Raw genomic sequence first — 18,621 nt, 5'->3', positions numbered from 1 at the left:
TCCTGCTTTCCAGCCTTAGGAAAGAAGCTCTGTGGGTGCGGCTGAGAGGAGGTGGCTGGCAAGGTGAGGGGGCACATCAAGCACCGCGGTGTGGAGAATGGGGTTGTCAAGCTCCCAGGGGACACTTTAGAGAAGAATGGAAGACAATCAGCATCCTTCGTGCTGGACCTCTGAAATGCCAGATGAACTGGCTGAGATGGAAGCACCTTCTAGCAACTGCAACAACCACTTCTGTGTCACCAGATCACTCGGTGCCTGAAAGAGGGAGGAACACCTTCTGGGGACAATTTATAACAGACACAGAGATGCTCCAAAGAAGCCTTCTGTTTCTCCTCAGAGATTTAATGCCATGAATGATAAAAGAATGGGGGAAATAGAGGCAGATCCAGCCTTGATCTCAATGTGCAAAGTCTGAGCAGAAAAGGAAAGAGCATATGGTGTTGGGAGAGGAAACAAGCTGGGGCTTACAAGCTCAAGTTGTTATTCCACATCCCTGAAGGAGAAGATGCTAGTGCATAGGTCACCTGGTTGTTGAGCTCTTCTATTTCTCTTCTGTCATCTGAATGTTGCTGCCGGGCCTGTTCAATGGCAGAAACAAGCTGAAACACCTCTTTCTGCTGGGCAAGGTTGTTTTCTTCCAGGGTTCTGAGGTTCAGTTCCTTCTCCTCCAGAGACTGAATCAGTCTGAAAGAGAGAGCAGGCAACTCATCACTACATGGTACAACACTCGATAAACTCTTAGGACTCCCACCACCAAAGGAAAATCGCTTTGTCTGCTGAGGTTTGTCTGAACAAGGAGACTGCTTGTTCAGCCCTGCGTCAGGCTGGCAGCCACACCCGAGCTTGTGCCCTTTCCACAGGAGAAAGGTGAGTTCCTGGTCAAATACCCTGTCACTGTGAGACGGGATGGGAACAGAAACATCACAAAGTGTGGAAAGGAAGACATTGGGGAAGAGGAAGATTTTCCTTTGGGCTGATGAGACTGCAAGGGAGAAGTTGGTAGATAATTAAGAGATATCTCCTTCCCGTCGCTTGTTCTGGTAGGAACAGCAGTGACTGACAGCGAGATCATCTTTGGGGAGTTCCTAAGGCTTGCAGAACTCTCAGCTTGAGAAACAAAGGCCAATACTAGAAGTGGTAATGGCAGCTTGGAGGAAATACTCAGATCCTTACAGAAACTGCAGGATCCTCATGGGGGAAGCAAGAGGGCACTGCTTTCACTTCTCTTCAGCGAAGAGTTGAAGACTGGCAGAACCTCACCAGGGGAAGCAGCCTACCTATCCTTTCCCTTCCTTCTTGCACCCCTTGGACACTCAGATCAATATCTGTGAGGACCCTGCTCAAGCCTCTGTGGAAACACATTGGGATTTTTGGAGCAACAAGGAAACAGACAGCAATAAGAATCGTTCTCATTTCTTGGGGGACTCAGAGGAGAATCTGGCTTAGTTTGAAATCATGGGTTTGAGATGGCTTCTGCCAAGAAAGGTATCGGGATGGAAGACCGATAGAGATCCCAAACGTGTAAAGTTCACTGGGTCCAAGGTGGAGCTGGTGGATCTATCTGGCTCTTTATCCTGCCACTCATTCTGCCTCCTTTGGCGTGTTTCAGGTTTGAAACACCCGAAAGTTTCATTTAACAATATTAATACTGCTGATCTAATGAAAGAAAAGTAGTCCTTTTAAGGAAAGGACTACTCCAAAAGCCACTGTATTCAGAAAAGCTGTAACTGAAGGAAGAAAGAAAAGAAGATTAAACACATCAAGAGAATGAAACATCTACATGGATTGGTCAGAACTCTGCTTTTTAGGCAATGCTGCCAGAGGCACTTGTATATGCAAAGATCTGAAAGAAGAAATCCATTAAAAAGAAGGGAGAGTCTCACAGGCTTCCACTTACCTGGCATTTTCACTCTCAAGGACCTTCAACGAAGCCTCAACCTCTACGGTGTGATGCTTCACCTCTTCCCATCGACTCCTTTCCTCCTCAAAGGACTGCAGACACGCTTGCAGCTCCTTGTTCTGATTTTCTGCCTCTTCCCATTGACTCATCTTCTCCTCCAGGATCTTCTGGAGGTGCACAACCTCCAGTGTCTTCTGCCTTGACAGCTCCTGTGCCTCACTCAGATCTTGCTGAGCTTTGTGGCAAACCACTTGCTGGGACTCTTCAAAGGCTGCTAGCTGAGCCGTCAACTCTTCCACCTCAGGGCAAATATAACAAAGCAGTCAAATACTACACTTTTTCCCTGTCAGCCACATCATATCCTGGGAGGAAAGGGAAAGAACAGCTTTACATTTCACCCTGTGAAGGACCAGATTGACAATGAAGACAGATGGTTTGTTTAAAAACCCAAAGGGGTCACCAAATTCATCCAAAAAACACCTTAAAAAAAGGCTAGCAGGAAGAGGCCAGCAGAAATCCATTTTGATGATTGCTGGCCAACAGGCAAAAGGACTGGCCCACCTGTCTAGGGCAGCAGCTGAGGTTCAGCTGACCAATAAGTCTCCTCCAGACAAGCCCAGATGGAGACAACACTTCGCCAGCAGTCAGGGGGACAATCCCATCAGCCTGCTCTGCAACAGAAAGGCAGGAAGGGGAGAGACCATCTGGTTGATGGTTGGAGGATCTACTGCTGTTCAAATCACCTGGTTTTGCAGAGCATCCCTCTGCTGAAGAAGGACATTCATCTCCTCTTTGATGGTTTTGATTTCTTGCTTGTGTCTATTCTCCACTGCCTTGATCTGACTCTGACTTTCCCGCAGCTCTGCCTGCAGCTTCTCTGTGATGTCCTGTAAACGCAAAGAGCAAGTTAGGGGGACCTGCCACCAGGTACACTTTTTTCCTCTTTCTGTCTCAAAATCACATTCGTTCAGCCACTGTTTTCTGCCTTGCTCTGCTTCCGTTGTAAACAGTTCTTCCTGTTGCTGATCTCTGGAGCTTACCAGGCTCTGTGCTTTCAGGGCTGCAGTAGAACATAATCGCAGGATCATAGAATGGTTTGGAGTGGAAAGGACCTCAATGCCCATCCAGTTCCACCCCCCTGCCATGGGCAGGGACACCTCCCACTGGATCCAGTTGCTCCAAGCCCCATCCAACCTGGCCTGGAACACCTCCAGGGATGGGGCAGCCACAACTTCTCTGGGCAACCTGGACCAGGGCCTCCCCACCCTCAAAGGAAAACATCCCTTCCCAAGATCACATCTCAATCTCCCCTCTTTCAGATGAAAACCATTCCCCCTCATCCTATCCTTGAATTCCTGTAGCCCCTTTCTGAACTGAGAGGCTGCTCTAAAGTCTCCACAGAGCCTTCTCTTCTCCAGGCTGAACCCCAACTCTCTCAGCCTGCCCTCATACAGGAGGTGCTCCAGCCCTCGGATCATTTCTGTGGCCTCATCTGGACTCACTACAACAGCTCCATGTCCTTCCTGTCCTGAGGACTCCAGAACTGGACGCAGGGCTCAAGGTGAGGCCTCGCCAGAACAAAGAAGGGCAATGAATCCCCTCCCTCAGCCAGCTGGTCTCACTGCTTTGGATGTCTTGTGGAACTTCATCTGCCTGTAAGTACGAGCCACTGGCTCTGCTGCCATCTCACGCACTCGGGCTACTATAAAGCCAGCCTACAAGCTTGCTTGAAGAATTCAGAAGCAAATAGGTTCCTACCAAGTCTTGCAGAAGCTTGTTTAGTTCCATTTCATGCTCCGTTTGCTGAAGTCTGAGGCTGTTGTCATACTGCTGTTCTGTCAGTAAGAGCTGCTGCGTCATGTTTTCCTGTTCCTGCCTCAGGAAAGCTCTCTCTGCTTCCAGTTCTGATTGAAGGCACTTCACTTCTCCTGCAAACACCACAAATGGCAAGATAAGAGTCCACACAGACAACAGTTCTGATTTACTGACCTAAGGCAGTGTAGGAGGGACCTCTCCAGCTCCATGACTCCTCAGAATCACTGCAGACAGACAGCTATATCCACACAATCTTCCTTACGCATGGGGACCACCAGGAACAAAGCACATGAAGCCCTTACCCTGCACCACCTCCTTGGCCTGCGTGACTGCATGAAGTTGGATTTCAAGCTGACTCCTGGCGATCTCCAGCCGAGATAAGCGCTGCTGAGCCTCAAACAGGCTGGATTCCATGCTCTCCTTTCCTGACCTACAAGTTGTGAACATGGAGGGAAATTAGTTTCTTGCTCCTGACACTCACAGGGAAGAAGTCAATCAAGATCCCTACACTTGAGTATGGAAAACAGGTGCACGGAATCGTATTTCTACTGTTTAAAAAAGCAAAGGAAGCCCCTCTGAGGGAATGTCCAAGCTTTCCTTATGCCCCAGCAGAACACAACGCCCTGCCGAATTTGATCACTTTGGGCTTGCCACAGCAATGGGCAAGGGGGAAAACCATAAGCCCAAGGCTCAGGAGAGCTTTGTCAGCTTTAGCTCTCACAAAAATAACAGTCACATCAGGGGATACTCTTAGGGTTTTTGTTCCAGATTCTTCCATTTTCTGTCCATGTAAGGTGAAAATATCTGCAAAGCAGGCAGGATGCAATAACTCCTCAGGTAACGCTCACCACCTCTATCATCACAGACATTCAATCATGTCCTGTCTAAGGTCTCCTCCCTGCCCCTACCTGGCCTCTGCCAGCTGCTCGGAAAGGCCTTGTCTGTCCCGCTCCGTGGCTGCCAGTCGCACCTCAAGGGCAGCCTTCTCCTGCAGCACCAACTCCTTCTCCTTGGATACCCTGGCCAGGGCGTGCGCCTGGCGAGAGGATTCCTGGCGCAGCTCCTCCAGCCCACGGCTCGACGACTCCTGCTGCCGGGACACCTGCGAGCGGGACAGCGGGCAGTGAGATTCCTGTCCCTGGAGTTCTGTGCCAGGGCCGCTGCTGACCCTGCCAGAGGAGAAAGAGTTCCTGGGCCAGGGCTGGAAGGAGAAGAGCATCCGCTGGGCACGCACCAACCCCCTGGGCTGCCAAAAGGCACCACACTGCTGACCCAAACAGGTGAGGAAGGCCCTTCTGCGTGCCAGCAGACGGCTTCCTCAGCACAAGCACATGCACCACAGGCAAGGGCTGTCATGAAAAACCACCACACCTTCCACACATGCCCCCTCGCCAACTGAAATCCCATCAGAATGGGATTCCAGACCTCACAACAAAAAGCACAAACAGAAAGATGCAGCCCTGTTCTTCACCTTAGAAAAAGAATGAGCTTCAAAGCTACCTCAGAGCTACCGAGTTTGTTTCCTTTGCCCCATGGGAGAGCAGGAGCTCTGCTCAGACTCATGGACAAGACAATCACCTCTCTGATGCTTGTCAAGAGCCAAAACAGAGGCCAGCACAGACAGGTGCATTCAAAGGATCTGTAGAAGCAAGAGGACAACTCAAAGAATTGCCGAACAGCTCTGCAAGCCATTAACACCTTTCCTACAAGCAGCAAACAAATCCTTCTGCCCTCCAGCACTGCCAACTGCCTCTTTGACGAACCACACAGAACCCAACAGCCCCAGCTCCTCTGAGCTCAGCAGCCAAATGCCCACCCAGAAGCACCAGGGTTTGAGTCTCACTTGATGGAGTTTCTCTTGGGTTTCTTTCTTCTCCTCTGCCAGTCCCATCAGCTCTACCCGCAGCCCCTCCTCTTGCTCTTCTGCTTTCTTCAGCAGCACCTCCAGGTGAGCTTTCTCTGCGCAGAGCTCTTCATTTGTTCTTTCACACAAGTGCAGCTTCTCCTGGTCAGAGATCTTTGCTCTCTCCATCTCGACCACTTTCCCTGACAGAACTTCATTCTGTTGCTCCAGCTACAACCATGGAAGAGATAAAATACAGTCAGATTTACTATGAAGACAGAAGTTGGTCTTGGACAGAGAAAAGAATGTTTCCGTATTCAGTTGGTCACACTGTCAGAAGGCAAGAGCTCGGAAAAGCAGCAGCAGCTGGAGATGAATGCCTAGCAAAACCTTTGGCAACTCAGCTCACCTGCAGCAGAAGCTTGTTCAGCTGCACTTTATCCAGCGCAAGAGCTTCATTGATGCTGCTCATGTTGGCTGTCGCAGCACGTAGATCAGCTATTTCAGCATTCAGCTTATTCTGAGCCCCCGTCAGCTCTGACACTGACTGCTCTGCCTGTAGAGACAAAAATTCAGGGCAAGGTTCTTTTGAACTGACTTCACGCAGTGACCCCACATCCCCCCCCCGTGCCTATGACATCCCCCCAAGGCAGTGTTCCCCAGAAGCACGTGGGCACCAACTACCCCAAAGAGCCTGTCTCCTCCGATCACCATTTTCCAAGAACATTTTCCCTGTCTCCTGCTGCCAGAAACAGCATCTGGGATGGCCTTCCTGTCACAACTCCCTCTCCCACAAGTGCTGCCTAGGAATGCGGTGACCATACCTTCTCCAGGGCCATGGTCAGCTCGTGTTTCTCTTGCTGCAGCAGATCCCTCTGAAGGTGCGATTCCTCCAGTGCTTCTCTCGCAGTTACCAACTCACTCTGCAACAAATTATGTTTTCCTTCAAGTGCACTTAAGTCCTTCAGGCTACAAGAAGGGGAAAGACAAACAAGTCTTCTGTAAAAGATTCTTCTTTCCAAAGCCAAGCGTACAGACTATGTCCCTGAAAAGGCAGCTGGAATGATTTCCAACAGCTTTCTGTTGACATCTAAAGAATGCTGGAATTCCCTGCCTGAGCTCCACCACCCTTTGTCATTGATAGAGGTGAAGTGTTCCTCATTGAGAAAGGAAAACAAACTTCCAGAAATCACAGAACGTTCCCAGGAAGTTCAGGAACTCACAGAACAGCATCCTGCCTATTAGTTGTTTCTCCTTTTCCTCACACTGCACACAAGATTTTCCAAAGTTCTTCTTTAGGTCAGGCAGACTTTTTAAGCCCAGATTTATATTCCCACAATTACTCTTGCCTTCAGCAATGAAACAATGAAAGAGCCTGTGATCTGTGTGGAGAGGATATGCATATGAATTCCACTGCAGTAATCAGAGGATCAGAGGATGATTCGGGCAGCAGGGGCCCCAGGAGGCCTCCAGCCCAATCTTCAGCTCAAAGCAGCTGGGGTCAGCTATGGGATCAGTCCAGTTTGGTCAGGGCTCTATACATTTGGGTCTTCCAAACCATCACGGATGGAATCTGCACAACCTCTCTGAGCAACCTGTTCTGCTGTGCGATTGCCTTCATGGTTCAACATTTGGTTCTCCTTAAATCCAGTCTGAGCCTCTTTTGTTTCAACTTATGCCTGTCATCAACTACCTTAGTCATGTCTGGAATGATTTTTAAAGGCTCCCAAAGACAGTACATGGAGGAGGCATCTATGCTGTATGTCAGCAGGCAGCCAGAGCTGCTTACAAGCTCCTTTCACCTTTCTATGCTAAAAATCATGAGCATGCAAAACTAACTCTTCTGCGGTGGGCCTCTTGAAGTCCAGCAATGGCTACCTCTGCCCAGAGAAAGGTTTAACACTCACAGGAGCTCATGGTCACAACGTACTCTCTCCATCGCTTCTTGCTGCTCTAACTTTTCTCCCTGGGCTGAATCTTCCCTCAGCTGCAGCTCAGTGTTACTTCGGCGCAGACGCGAGGCTTCTTGCTCCGTCACTTCAAGCTGTTGCTGTAGCTCATCCTGGGTTTTCTCAAGGTTTGCACAGTCACTGCAGAGACAAGTCTCAGTTAGAAGAATGAAGAGGCTTGAACAATCATGGATCCCATTTGCACCATGCCAGGATGGAGTTGTGAGGGGATTTCTTTACTGTACTTCCCACAAGGCAACTGAACAGCAAAAGAGAAAGAAAGGCAGGCATTTGCTTTCATTCAGTGAGAGGCAGCAGCTAGCAAAGAGCACCCAAAGAACAGAATTCAGAGAAGCAGCATGTCGAGAGAGAGGCATCTTTACACCACCGCTCTAAATCTCCAATACAGCCTTAGGATTCACAGTAGAGCACAAAAAAAAGCAGTGACAGGAGGATGCTAAAGTGCCAGAAGCACACACATGGTAGGGCAGGGGAGTGCCTTGCCCATAACACCTCTGAACTTCCCAAACTGGAAGCAGATTGCCTCTAGAACATAGGAGAAAGAGGAAATACCTTCTGAGAGCTTCTACCAGAGACTGGAGGTGCTGCTGGTGGCTGCAGGATGTCTTGTATTCCTCCTCCAGTTGCTCAACCCTTTGCTGCAGCTTCCTGCACTTCTCTTCCTGCTGTCTGTGCTGCTGTTGCAGGAAATTGATAGAGTCCTGCCTGGCAGAAAGCTCTTCTTGAAGGGCCTGCAAGGAATAGGCAGGGAAAGAACACAAACAAGCAATAAGGAGCAGGGAAGGTGGCTCCAGATAGCTGGGAGAAGCAGCAAGCAGACACAGCTCACCTGAAAGCAAGAGCTGTGACGAGGTAGTGGAGATCAAGGAAGGAAAAGCAGTAGAGCACAGGGCTGGTGAGAATGACAAGGAAATACGGTACAAGGAGTGGGAAAACTAGAAAGAAACTGGCTCAGCTGGCTAAGTAAATGGAAGTTTCAAGCTAAATGAGGCATTAGCAGCTGAGCCTGTAGCCAGTGGTGAAGAGAAGCAGAAATTCTCACCTGTGTTGCTCCTCGCCTCCTCGCCAGTGCTTCCTGCACCAGTACAAAGGCATGCTCTGCATCAATGGAACCCCGACAAGAGAGGATGCTGCTAGACTCTGCATACTGGGAACTGTCAGTGCAGATAATGCTGACCATGCTGCCGCTGCCATCTAACACCGCCTGAAAACCCACATCAAGCTGTTACTCCTTGCTCATACTACTTGCTTTTTTTTATTTATTTCTCCTTTTCCCCTCACTTCACCCTAGAGTCATTAAAAACTCAATTCTCTCATTTCTTCAGTCATCACAGAAGTTTTCCCCTGTGGCCAAAAGTGCTCTGGAGATTTCTAAATACAAATATAGCCACTATAAAGAAGAACAAGTATGAAGTGGCTGGAAGATGCCTGAATGCTCGGTTTCTTTAAGTGCTCAGAAATAATTCTGGTCTCCTTTGGCTTCTGAGAGCCACGTACACAAACAACACAAAACCAATGGGAACAGCAACGAAAGGAACCATGTACACCACCCAGGGAAGAAGGAAGCTGATGAATACTGCAAAACAGCAATGAAAAAGCGAGTGTTCATAATTACTTTGAGCAGTAGCACACAAGGATAGAAATAACTGCATAAGGGGAAAGAACTGACTTTGTCAGAGGCTGCATAAAAAATCTGATTATTAAACCTTGCTCCACAGAGTGGAGTTTAGGACTAAGATGCCCCTGAATGGTTAGCCCAGCTGTGATTGTGGGCAGATAGTAGTGGTCAGTGAAAGCAGTGTGAAGGAGCAGAGTTAGCAAGGGCGTCAAGTCAGTGACCTTTATAAAAATCTGAAGAACAGCAGAGTCATTGTTCGAGGAGGATGGGGGAATCCTCCAAGAAACAGTGGAATACAAATGGCAAGTAGTCAACTTGGAATGCACAGTCCAAGAGAGACCTCAGTGGGACGGTGAAGGCAAAGGTACTGAAACTTCTAGCGATTCAGCTGAATGGTCACAGGACAGCCAGCTTGGGAGTTAGAACAGAGTTGATGTCAGAAACGCAGTACAAAAATTAAATACCCAGTAGCAGGTACCCAACATAGATATCTGTTCCCTCAGCTAGTCTGTTGCCTTCCTCAATTACTTTCAAATTAAATTTACAGGGGTGCAGTCCCAGCTTTGTACTCACCTCAGTTATATCTTTTATCAGCTTTTGGAGGAAAAGATTCTCTTCTTTGGCACTTTTGGTCAATGAAGCCTCATATTCTCTCTCCAGCTGACTTGCTCCCTGAGAACAGAATAAGGAAAGGGTGGACAGGGAAGAGCTGCTCCCCTCCACAGCATTCCCATCCTCAGCGTCACCATCACACCAAGAAGTCTCAGTATATTCCTTCCCATATCTATTCCATTTCTTCTCTGCTAAAACTCAGAAGAGAAAGACCAACAGCCAGTTTTTATAGGCTGCTATGAAGCCATCAGTTCCAAGGAACTTTCATTCCAAGAGATGAAAGCCACAGGCAGAGCAGCTGTGGTACAACCCCCCCAAGTTGTCCGCAGCTCTGCTGCCACCTGGACTGACTCCACATGTGCCAAACACAGAAGGAATACACTGGAAATGTTCCTATACGGTTAAAATCTTTACCAGGCCTTCCCTTGAGGAAGCCACAGCTCTGTGCTAAGGCTGGAGAGCAAACATTGGTCTCTCTCCCAGGTAAAGGGAACACATACTAGAATCTCCAGAGTGTCGTTAAGTGTTTTCATGGTCTTCTCCTTCTCCTCATTCTGCTTCTGAGACTGTACAAGCAAGGCTGAGAGCTCCAGCACCCTGAGAAGAGAAGGTCCACATGCCATTCCAAAAGCACTGCACACCATCACCTGTTAAAGAACTAAGCAGCTCCCAGAAGCACAGCAAAGAAACCCAGAAAATACAGCAAAAGCAGCATTCGTCTCTACAGGTTAAGATGCTCGACGTTGCAAAATGGGACTTGTTGCCCCAAAGGCCATCTGCACTCACTGATGCAAGGAGAAGAGTCTTGCAAGGAAACCTGAACATGAGGAAAATCTTTCCTGTGAGGGTGCCAGAGCACTGGAACCGGCTCCCCAGGGAGGGTGTGGAGTCTCCTTCTCTGGAGAGATCCAAATCCACCTGGATGTGCTCCTGTGCAACCTGTTGGAGGTGACCCTGCTTTAGCAGTGGAGTTGGACTGGGGGAGCTCCAGAGGGCCCTTCCAACACCACCGCTTTGGGATTCTGGTAACTGTCAGTACAGAGGTGCTACACTGCTTTTGAGGGCCCTGAGCAAATTCCTCCCAGCTCCTTCAGCACAGCCCTGCATGACAAAAGGGCTGAACAAGAGATAGAGCTCTCTTTGGACTGGGTTCCATTTCTCACCAAGAAAGAGCGGGTGTCAAACACGAACACAGCCCATTTAGGTATCCGAGAAGCAGCCACAAAAGATAATGTTGTTAATAGCAAATTTTAGAACACTTTTACCTGTCTTGAAGCTCCTTCTTCTCTGGGTCTTCCTTCACTTCTAAGTTCATCAGCTCCTGAGCCTTCTGCCTTCTTCCCTGTCCCGCCTGCTGCTGGGCCTCATCCTTCAGGATGCGTCTCCCCAGAGTGAGGGGCTCCCAGAGCCGCACAGCACAGTTCAGGCGGGAGCAGTGCACAAGTAGAGATCCAAAAAGCCTCATTTGCTCTGCCTTCAGCTCTGACAAATCTCTGGAGGAGAGGAAAGAAAGAGCTGATGTTCACACCTCTGTCTTTATCAGCTGCCTCAGTTCTGGAGCACGCAACGGTGCAACAGTAAAGCTGGCAGGAAAGATGACATCTTCTCAGGAACGAATCATTCATCCAACACTCTGGGATCAGGACACAATGGACCTGCTGGGCTGCTGTTTTATCCTCAGAGGTAAGAAATGTGCAGCACAGCCAGAAGACTTCAAGGACCTCTAATAATTCTTATTAAGTGTTGCTCCTGCTCTCTTATTAACTAATTCTAATTATCATTAATAGATGTAGGAAATTCGAGCGAGGTCCCCAGCTCTTACACCCAGGGGTCAGCCTTAAGTGATCGATTATTACCAACACTTGGCCCACCAAGAGACTCCCATCAATAGCTATGTAAGAAATGCTTCAGGAAGGTGGTGCAAGAATAAGCCCAGAATGTTGTAACAGAAAAGCACAAATAACACAGGAATTAAAGAGTAGATCAGGTCTATTCTCACACTAAAGAAGGCCCATAATCCAATATGATAAATGCCTGACAGTAACCCAGTGTTTGAATTGCACGCTGACACCAAAGCAATGCACTATTTCAGCAAGAGTATTTTCATATGCTTTGTCTTTTGTCTAGAAGGCAACTTAAAAGCCCAAGAACAAGAAAACAATCATAAAAAGGGGTATAGAACTAAGCAAAATAAACTGGAGAAATGCAGTAACACAGTAGAGAAGCTATTCTTTCTCCCAACGATGTTGGTGTGGGGATAAGCAGATACAAACTGACCAGAATAACCTGAAAACAAGAAGAGAAAAATAATATATATATTCGTGAATGAACTTTCCATCAGCAGCTGTGGAAAAAGGAACCCAGTGAGATTTAAGGCAGACTTTAATCATTCTATTAAAGTGACTTCTCTGCCTGCTGCATGCACAGCTTTGTGGGTCTCTTCCAGCGTGTCCACGTGGGCCTGAGCATGTGTGAAGGAGCCCAAGCATCACTGCAGTCAATCACCAGTTCAGGGCCTCTCCCTGCCCACAGCCCCAGCCTCTCACATTTAGCCGAAACCAGCATCGAACAAAACAAGTCTGAAAACAGCCTAAAGTGTGCTGAACAGCATCACTCCAGGCTACCAAAGGAGAACTCGGACCTTCAGCCACAACTGAAGGAATGTCAAGCTCAAAAGGTGGCTGTGAAGGGGAGCTACGTTTCAGTCTGCAAGAGATCCTCAACACCTACGCACCGGTCAGTGGCCGTCTTCATCTCCAGGAAGCGGCGGCGGAAGTTCAGCACCTGGCGCCACAGGCTGAGCAGACGGTTCTGTTCACCCCTGAAGTGGCTGTCATAAAACTGATCAGGCACAGACAAAAAGAAATGCAGTTTAGCCTTGGCTGTCACAGTGTGAGTCTTTCAGATAGGGCAGCGTACAATCATAGAATCACAGAACCATTAAGGTTGGAAAAGATGTCTCAGCTCATCCAGTTCAACTGTCAGCCCAACCCCACTGTGCTGGCTAAACCATGTTCCAGCCACAGCCACATGGTTTTTTAAACCCCTCCAGGGATGGAGACTCCACCACTGCCCTGGGCAGCCGCTACCAGTGCTTGACAACCCTTTCCAGAAAGAATACTTTCCTGATATCCAATCCAAACCTCCCCTGGGACAACCTGAGGCTGTTTCCTCTCATCCTATCCCTTGTTAATCAGGAGCAGAGCCCAGCACCCACCCCCACCCCCCCAACCTCCTTTCCGGGAGCTGCAGAGAGCGATGAGGTCTACCCTCAGCCTCCTCTTCTCCAGACTAAACAGCCCCACGGCCCTCAGCAGCTCACACAACCCCTGTTCTCCAGACCTGTCCCCAGCTCCGTTCCCTTCTCCAGACGTGCTCCAGCCCCTCAATGTCTTTCCTGTAGTAAGGGGCCCAAACCTGAACCCAGGATTCGAGGTGCGGCCTCACCAGCACCGAGCACAGGGTGACGATCCCTTCCCTGCTCCTGCTGCCCACCCCATGGCTGATCCAAACCAGGAGCCTGTTGACCTGGGCCACTGTTGACCTGGGCCATCCAAACCAGCCACTGTTGACCAGCATCCCCAAGGCTTCTTCTGCTGGGCAGCTTTCCAACCACTCTTCCACAAAAAGAGGACAACTGTCATCACCAGGTCTCCTTTAACAACAACTGCAGCAGGGGCACTGAACCGTGAAGAGGCGCCACAGAAGCAGACCCATCACCTGACCTCAAAGAAGGGAAGACTCACACTTCTGCAGGGGCAGATTTCAGCAAAGGAAACCGATGGCGATTCATCAGTGCCTTGCAGAGGTGTTAACAGTCTTGGTGGAGGAAGACAAAACCAAGACCCTCCAAGACCAGTGTCAGATCTACTTATTGGTAAGGCACGCCTGTCTATTAGAAAGACTGTGTGATCGCCGCACAGTGCCCAGCCACAGCGAGCATTGGCCTGCAGGACCAAGCAGGGTGCTCACAGCAGTCCAGACATCTTCCATCACTGCTTTCACACAGCAAGTTCTCTATACTGGAAATAAAAGGCACTCTCATTCCACATTGGCATCGCGTCTGACACTCCCGGAGCCAATCCTTACCTCTCGTTCACTGCGCCACTCACTTTCCTTCCATTCCAGCTCCTCTCGGGCCCTCATCCAATCCGCCATCAGTTTTCCAACATCTTCTTTAAGGGCAGAATTAACCTCATTCGCTTTATTGAGGTGCTCACGCAGGACAGTGTTCACTTCTGCCAGATTCTCAAACCTTGGAAAGGGAGAAACAGCAACGAGAGCCTGAACAACTGCTGCCCATAAGCAGCCTCTTCATCATTTTCCAACTCCCTCAACACTGACTTTGTTGTCAAACTGACAGGCAGTAGAAGTGCTTTCTAGGATTAACTAAGATCTCTCTGTGAAGGCTTCTCCTTGCTTTAAGCCTTCAATTTCCTCCTACAATTTTGGTTTCTCCTTCCTCTGCAGCTTTGATGATGCCCACGGGTAACGTCTGGCCTCCCCTCGGTGCTGTCTGGTCACTGGATGCACTCCCTTTCTCTAGTGTTGCCCTCAGGTGCTCACCTACTGAACCACAGAATAATTTGGACTGGAAAGGGACCTGTGCAGGTCACCCAGAACAAACCACTCAAACAGAGCCATTCAGCACGCAACGCTCTTCCTGCATCACAGACCAGATCGTGGACCTTTTCCCTTTGAAAGCAACTTGCCCAAATGCTTCTCCTGGGGACATGAGGTAGCACTGGTGGGTTTTCCCTCGCTTCTAGGAGCATCTGGGATACCAGGCATGAGGGAATGCTTCTCCCTTGTACCTTTGCTTCTCCTCTTCCAAATGAAGCAGTGCTTTCTCCAGGCTGTCGTCTTCTGTGGCTTCCCACTTCCCTGGAAGGGATCCCTTAAGAAGAAAGGGAAACGTTTAGTCAAATTCTTATATTCCCTTCGCTACTGTTAGCATCCATTACTTTCCCCTCTGCTGGTATCCCAGGAGCTTGTGGCTCCTTCAAGGATTAACAGTATCGCGACTATGGAGAGGAAGGAAGGGCAATGCGGCAGTGGGAGTAGCTCGTCTCAGTCTCCCACCGCTGCACCCTCTCAGCTGGGTACTCTCAGGTCATGACCCCCAATGCTCCCTTAAGCCTGGGAATGCTCTCCTCCACTCCTATCCTTAGTTTTCTAGGTTTACGTTAGCCGCGAAGCAGAAAGGAGAGCACAGTGCCAGCACTCTCTGTTGAACACCAGCATTCTTGCCTTCCAAAATGTTATGTTTCAACAGATCTTTCTTCAGAGACAGCCAAGCAACACAACAGGCAGCAGAGCACTCTCCTGAGACCTAGGGCAAAATGTTACTGCAGCAGTAAAGCCCTCTCCCACCAAATTAAAACCCCTCTTGACAGGGTTTTCCAGACTGGCATTTTTGGGACAGCTGCTGCTCCAGGAACGGCAACTGGACAAACACTGACAGGCAAACTTACAGCACTCCTTCCAGCTCTCAGGCAGCAAAAGCTTGTTTCCCTCTGCCGCTCCACTGGGGAGCTTTTGCCTGCGTTAAGGAACTCTACGGACACGAGCTTTAGTCAGCGGCCTGCACACTCACCCCTGCTGCTTCCAGCTGCTGCTCCAGCTCTCTGCACCGAGCCCGGGACTTCAGTACCTTATGGACACACAGAAGGAAGATGAGAGAGGGCAGCTCAACAGAGTCAGCTCCTCCCACATTAGCTCTTCTCTAAGTCTTTGCAGCCCAAGCACAGCACATTTCACAGCACTGCCCAAAGCCAAGAAGTCGGTGTTCTGATGATACAAGGAAACTTCCCAAGAAACAGAGACTGAGTTTCTCTCACATGCAGTGCTCTCTGCTCATCCTCGTGATCACAGAATGGTTTGGGTGGGAAGGGACCTTAAAAACACCTTAAAACTAGGTGTTGCTCCTACACACCCACACCACCCCGTGTCCCCTCTGGGCTCTCCTGCTGCTCTGGCTCCCTTTGGATCCCCTCGCACCCACACTGCTCCATGTCTGGTCTGGGGTCTCTCCAACTCTGAATCCCTTTGGATCTCCCTGGATCCCTTTGGATCCCCTCTGCCTCACACAGCTCTGTGTCCCCATCTGAGTTCTCCCTTTGGATCCCTCTGGGTGCCCCCACATCCACACTGCTCTATGTCCCCCTCTGGGCTCTCTTGCAGCTCCGGATCCCTTTGGATCCCCTCTGTCCCACAGTGCACCGTGTCCCCTCTGGGTTCTCCCCAGCTCCGGATCCCTTTGGATCCCTCTGGATCCCCTCTGCCCCACAAAGCCCCATGCCCCCTTCCAAGTTCTCCCCAGCTCCGGATCCCTTTGGATCCCCCCGCATCCACACAGCTCTGTGTCCCCCTCTGGTCTCTCTTGCAGCTCCGGATCCCTTTGGATCCCCGCTGCCCCACACAGCTCTGTGTCCCCCTCTGGGGCTCTCCTGCTGCTCCGGATCCCTTTGGATCCCCCCCTGCCCCACAAAGCTCTGTGTCCCCCTCTGGGGCTCTCCTGCTGCTCCGGATTCCTTTGGATCCCCTCCTGCCCCACACAGCTCTGTATCCCTTCTGGGTTCTCCCCAGCTCCGGATCCCTTTGGATCCCTTTGGATCCCCCTGCCCCACAGAGCCCCGCGTCCCCTCCAAGTTCTCCCCCGCTCCGGATCCCTCTGGACCCCTTTGGATCCCTCCTGCCCCGCACCATTCCATCACCCCTCTGGGCTCTCCCGCTGCTCCGCACCCCCCTGGATCCCCCGCCTCGCTCAGCTCTGAGTCCCCTCTAAGCTGTCCCCAGCTCTGGATGCCTTTGGATCCCTCCCTTCCCCTCTGCTCGGCTCTGGGTCCCCTCTGGGCTCTCCCCCTCCCCGCTCCGCACCTCTCCCCGCGGCGCCCCCGCCATGTCCCGGCCCCGCTCGGGGCTGCGCGCGCACGGGGGGGCGGGGCCGGGCCGGGGGCTCCTCCCGCTGCCTCGGGGTTGCGGGGTGGCATCGAACCCGTCCGGAGGAGCCCCGGGGGTGGGGCGGATACCCCTGCGCTGGGCAGCCTTGGGCAGGGCATCCTCCACAGCGAAACATTCCTTGTTGAGATCTTATCTCAGTCTTCCCTCTTGCGGCTTCAAACCCTTCCCCCTCGTCCTCTCCCTGCACTCCCTGATCCAGAGCCCCTCCCCGGCTTTCCTGGAGCCCCTTTCAGCTCAGGAAGCTGCTCTAAGGTCTCTACAGAGATGTGGAGAGATATGGATTTGATAGGTGGACTATTCGGTGGATAAGAATCATAGAATCATAGAGTCACCAGGTTAGAAAGGACCCATTGGATCATCGAGTCCAACCGTTCCTAACACTCCCTGACCCATACCCCTCAGCACCTCGTCCACCCGTCCCTTAAACCCCTTCAGGGAAGGCGCCTCCACCCCCTCCTTGGGCAGCCCCTGACAGGGCCCAATGACCCTTTCCGTGAAATTTTTTTTCCTGATGTCCACCCTGACCCTCCCCTGGCGCAGCTTGAGGCCATTCCCCCTTGTCCTGTCCCCTGTCACTGGGGAGAAGAGCCCAGCACCCTCCTCTCCACAACCTCCTTCCAGGTAGTTGTAGAGAGTAATAAGGTCTCCCCTCAGCCTCCTCTTCTCCAGGCTAAACAACCCCAGCTCTCTCAGCCGCTCCTCATAAGACTTGTTCTCCAGCCCCTCACCAGCTTTGTTGCTCTTCTCTGGACACGCTCCAGAGCCTCAACATCCTTCTTGTGGTGAGGGCCCAGAACTGAACACAGTACTCAAGGTGCGGTCTCACCAGTGCTGAGTACAGAGGGAGAATAACCTCCCTGGACCTGCTGGTCACGCTGTTTCTGATCCAAGCCAAGATGCCATTGGCCTTCTTGGCCACCTGGGCCACTGCTGGCTCATGTTCGGCTGTCAACCAACACGTCTTCAAAGAATAATGGTCAATGGCTCCATGTTCAGATGACAAGTGGTGTCCGTCAGGTCCGTACTGCGACCAGTGCTGTTTAATATCTTCATCAATGATACTGACAGTGACATCGACCAGCAAGTTTGCCAATGACAGCAAGCTGAGTGGTGTAGTTGCCACACCAGAGGGATGGGATGTCATCCAGAGGGACCTGGACAGGCTGGAGGAGTGAGGCTGAGAGAACCTCATGAGGTTCAACCTGGCCAAGTGCAAGGTCCTGCACCCGGGTCGGGGCAATCCCTGATTTCAATACAGGATGGGGCGTGATGTGGTTGAGAGCTGCCCTGCAGAGTAGGACTTGGGGTGCTGGTTGATGAGAAGCTCAACATGAGCCATCAATGTGTGCCCGCAGCCCAGAAAGCAACCATGTCCTAGGCTGCATCAAAAGAAGTGTGGCCAGCAGGGCAAGGGAGGGGATTCTGTCCCTCTATTCCCCTCTCGTGAGACGTTATCTGGAGTATTGTGCCCAGTTCTGGAATCCTGAATGTAAGCAGGATATGGAACTGTTGGAATGGGTCCAAAGGAGGCTATAAAGATGCTCAGAGGGCTGGAGCATCTCCCGTACAAGGACAGGCTGAGAGAGTTGGGGTTGTTTGGCCTGGAGAAGAAAAGACTCCAAGGAGACCTTATAGCAACCTTCCAGTACCTGAAGGGGCTACAAGAAAGCTGGAGAGGGACTTTTTACAAAGGCTTGTAGTGATAGGACATGGGGCAATGGGTATAAACTGGGAAGGGGCAGATTTAGACTAGACGTAAGGAGAAATTTATTCACAATGAGGATGGTGAGGCACTGGAATAGGTTGCCCAGAGCAGTGGTGGCTGCCCCAACCCTAGAGGTGTTCAAGGCCAGGTTGGATGGGGCTTGGAGCAACTGGATCCAGTGGGATGTCCCTGCCC

General features: G+C 50.7%; 1 protein-coding gene across 1 annotated transcript in view; it reads right to left on the bottom strand.

Annotated features, from left to right (window-relative positions):
• The window catches only part of CEP250 (centrosomal protein 250), a 43,020-nt gene extending 26,339 nt beyond the window's left edge, over positions 1 to 16,681 (bottom strand). Inside the window, exons 1-20 of the mRNA XM_054081114.1 lie at positions 16,638 to 16,681; positions 15,355 to 15,411; positions 14,573 to 14,655; positions 13,848 to 14,013; positions 12,493 to 12,599; positions 11,024 to 11,251; positions 10,259 to 10,355; positions 9,720 to 9,818; positions 8,571 to 8,732; positions 8,081 to 8,259; positions 7,466 to 7,648; positions 6,383 to 6,527; positions 5,968 to 6,114; positions 5,559 to 5,789; positions 4,624 to 4,817; positions 4,018 to 4,145; positions 3,659 to 3,828; positions 2,644 to 2,787; positions 1,898 to 2,199; positions 525 to 684 (exon numbers count right to left, since the gene is read on the bottom strand). Coding sequence (XP_053937089.1) covers positions 525 to 684; positions 1,898 to 2,199; positions 2,644 to 2,787; positions 3,659 to 3,828; positions 4,018 to 4,145; positions 4,624 to 4,817; positions 5,559 to 5,789; positions 5,968 to 6,114; positions 6,383 to 6,527; positions 7,466 to 7,648; positions 8,081 to 8,259; positions 8,571 to 8,732; positions 9,720 to 9,818; positions 10,259 to 10,355; positions 11,024 to 11,251; positions 12,493 to 12,599; positions 13,848 to 14,013; positions 14,573 to 14,655; positions 15,355 to 15,411; positions 16,638 to 16,661 — 3,006 coding nt within the window. The 5' untranslated portion in view covers positions 16,662 to 16,681. The remainder of the gene's footprint in view (positions 1 to 524; positions 685 to 1,897; positions 2,200 to 2,643; positions 2,788 to 3,658; positions 3,829 to 4,017; positions 4,146 to 4,623; positions 4,818 to 5,558; positions 5,790 to 5,967; positions 6,115 to 6,382; positions 6,528 to 7,465; positions 7,649 to 8,080; positions 8,260 to 8,570; positions 8,733 to 9,719; positions 9,819 to 10,258; positions 10,356 to 11,023; positions 11,252 to 12,492; positions 12,600 to 13,847; positions 14,014 to 14,572; positions 14,656 to 15,354; positions 15,412 to 16,637) is intronic.
• Between the last annotated feature and the right edge of the window lie 1,940 nt (positions 16,682 to 18,621).

This window comes from Cuculus canorus, chromosome 16, assembly GCF_017976375.1.
Source record: "Cuculus canorus isolate bCucCan1 chromosome 16, bCucCan1.pri, whole genome shotgun sequence".
Classification (NCBI taxonomy): Eukaryota; Metazoa; Chordata; class Aves; order Cuculiformes; family Cuculidae; genus Cuculus; species Cuculus canorus.
The sequence above is the reverse complement of the archived record's forward strand: the minus strand, read 5'-3'. Positions and strand labels throughout refer to the sequence as shown.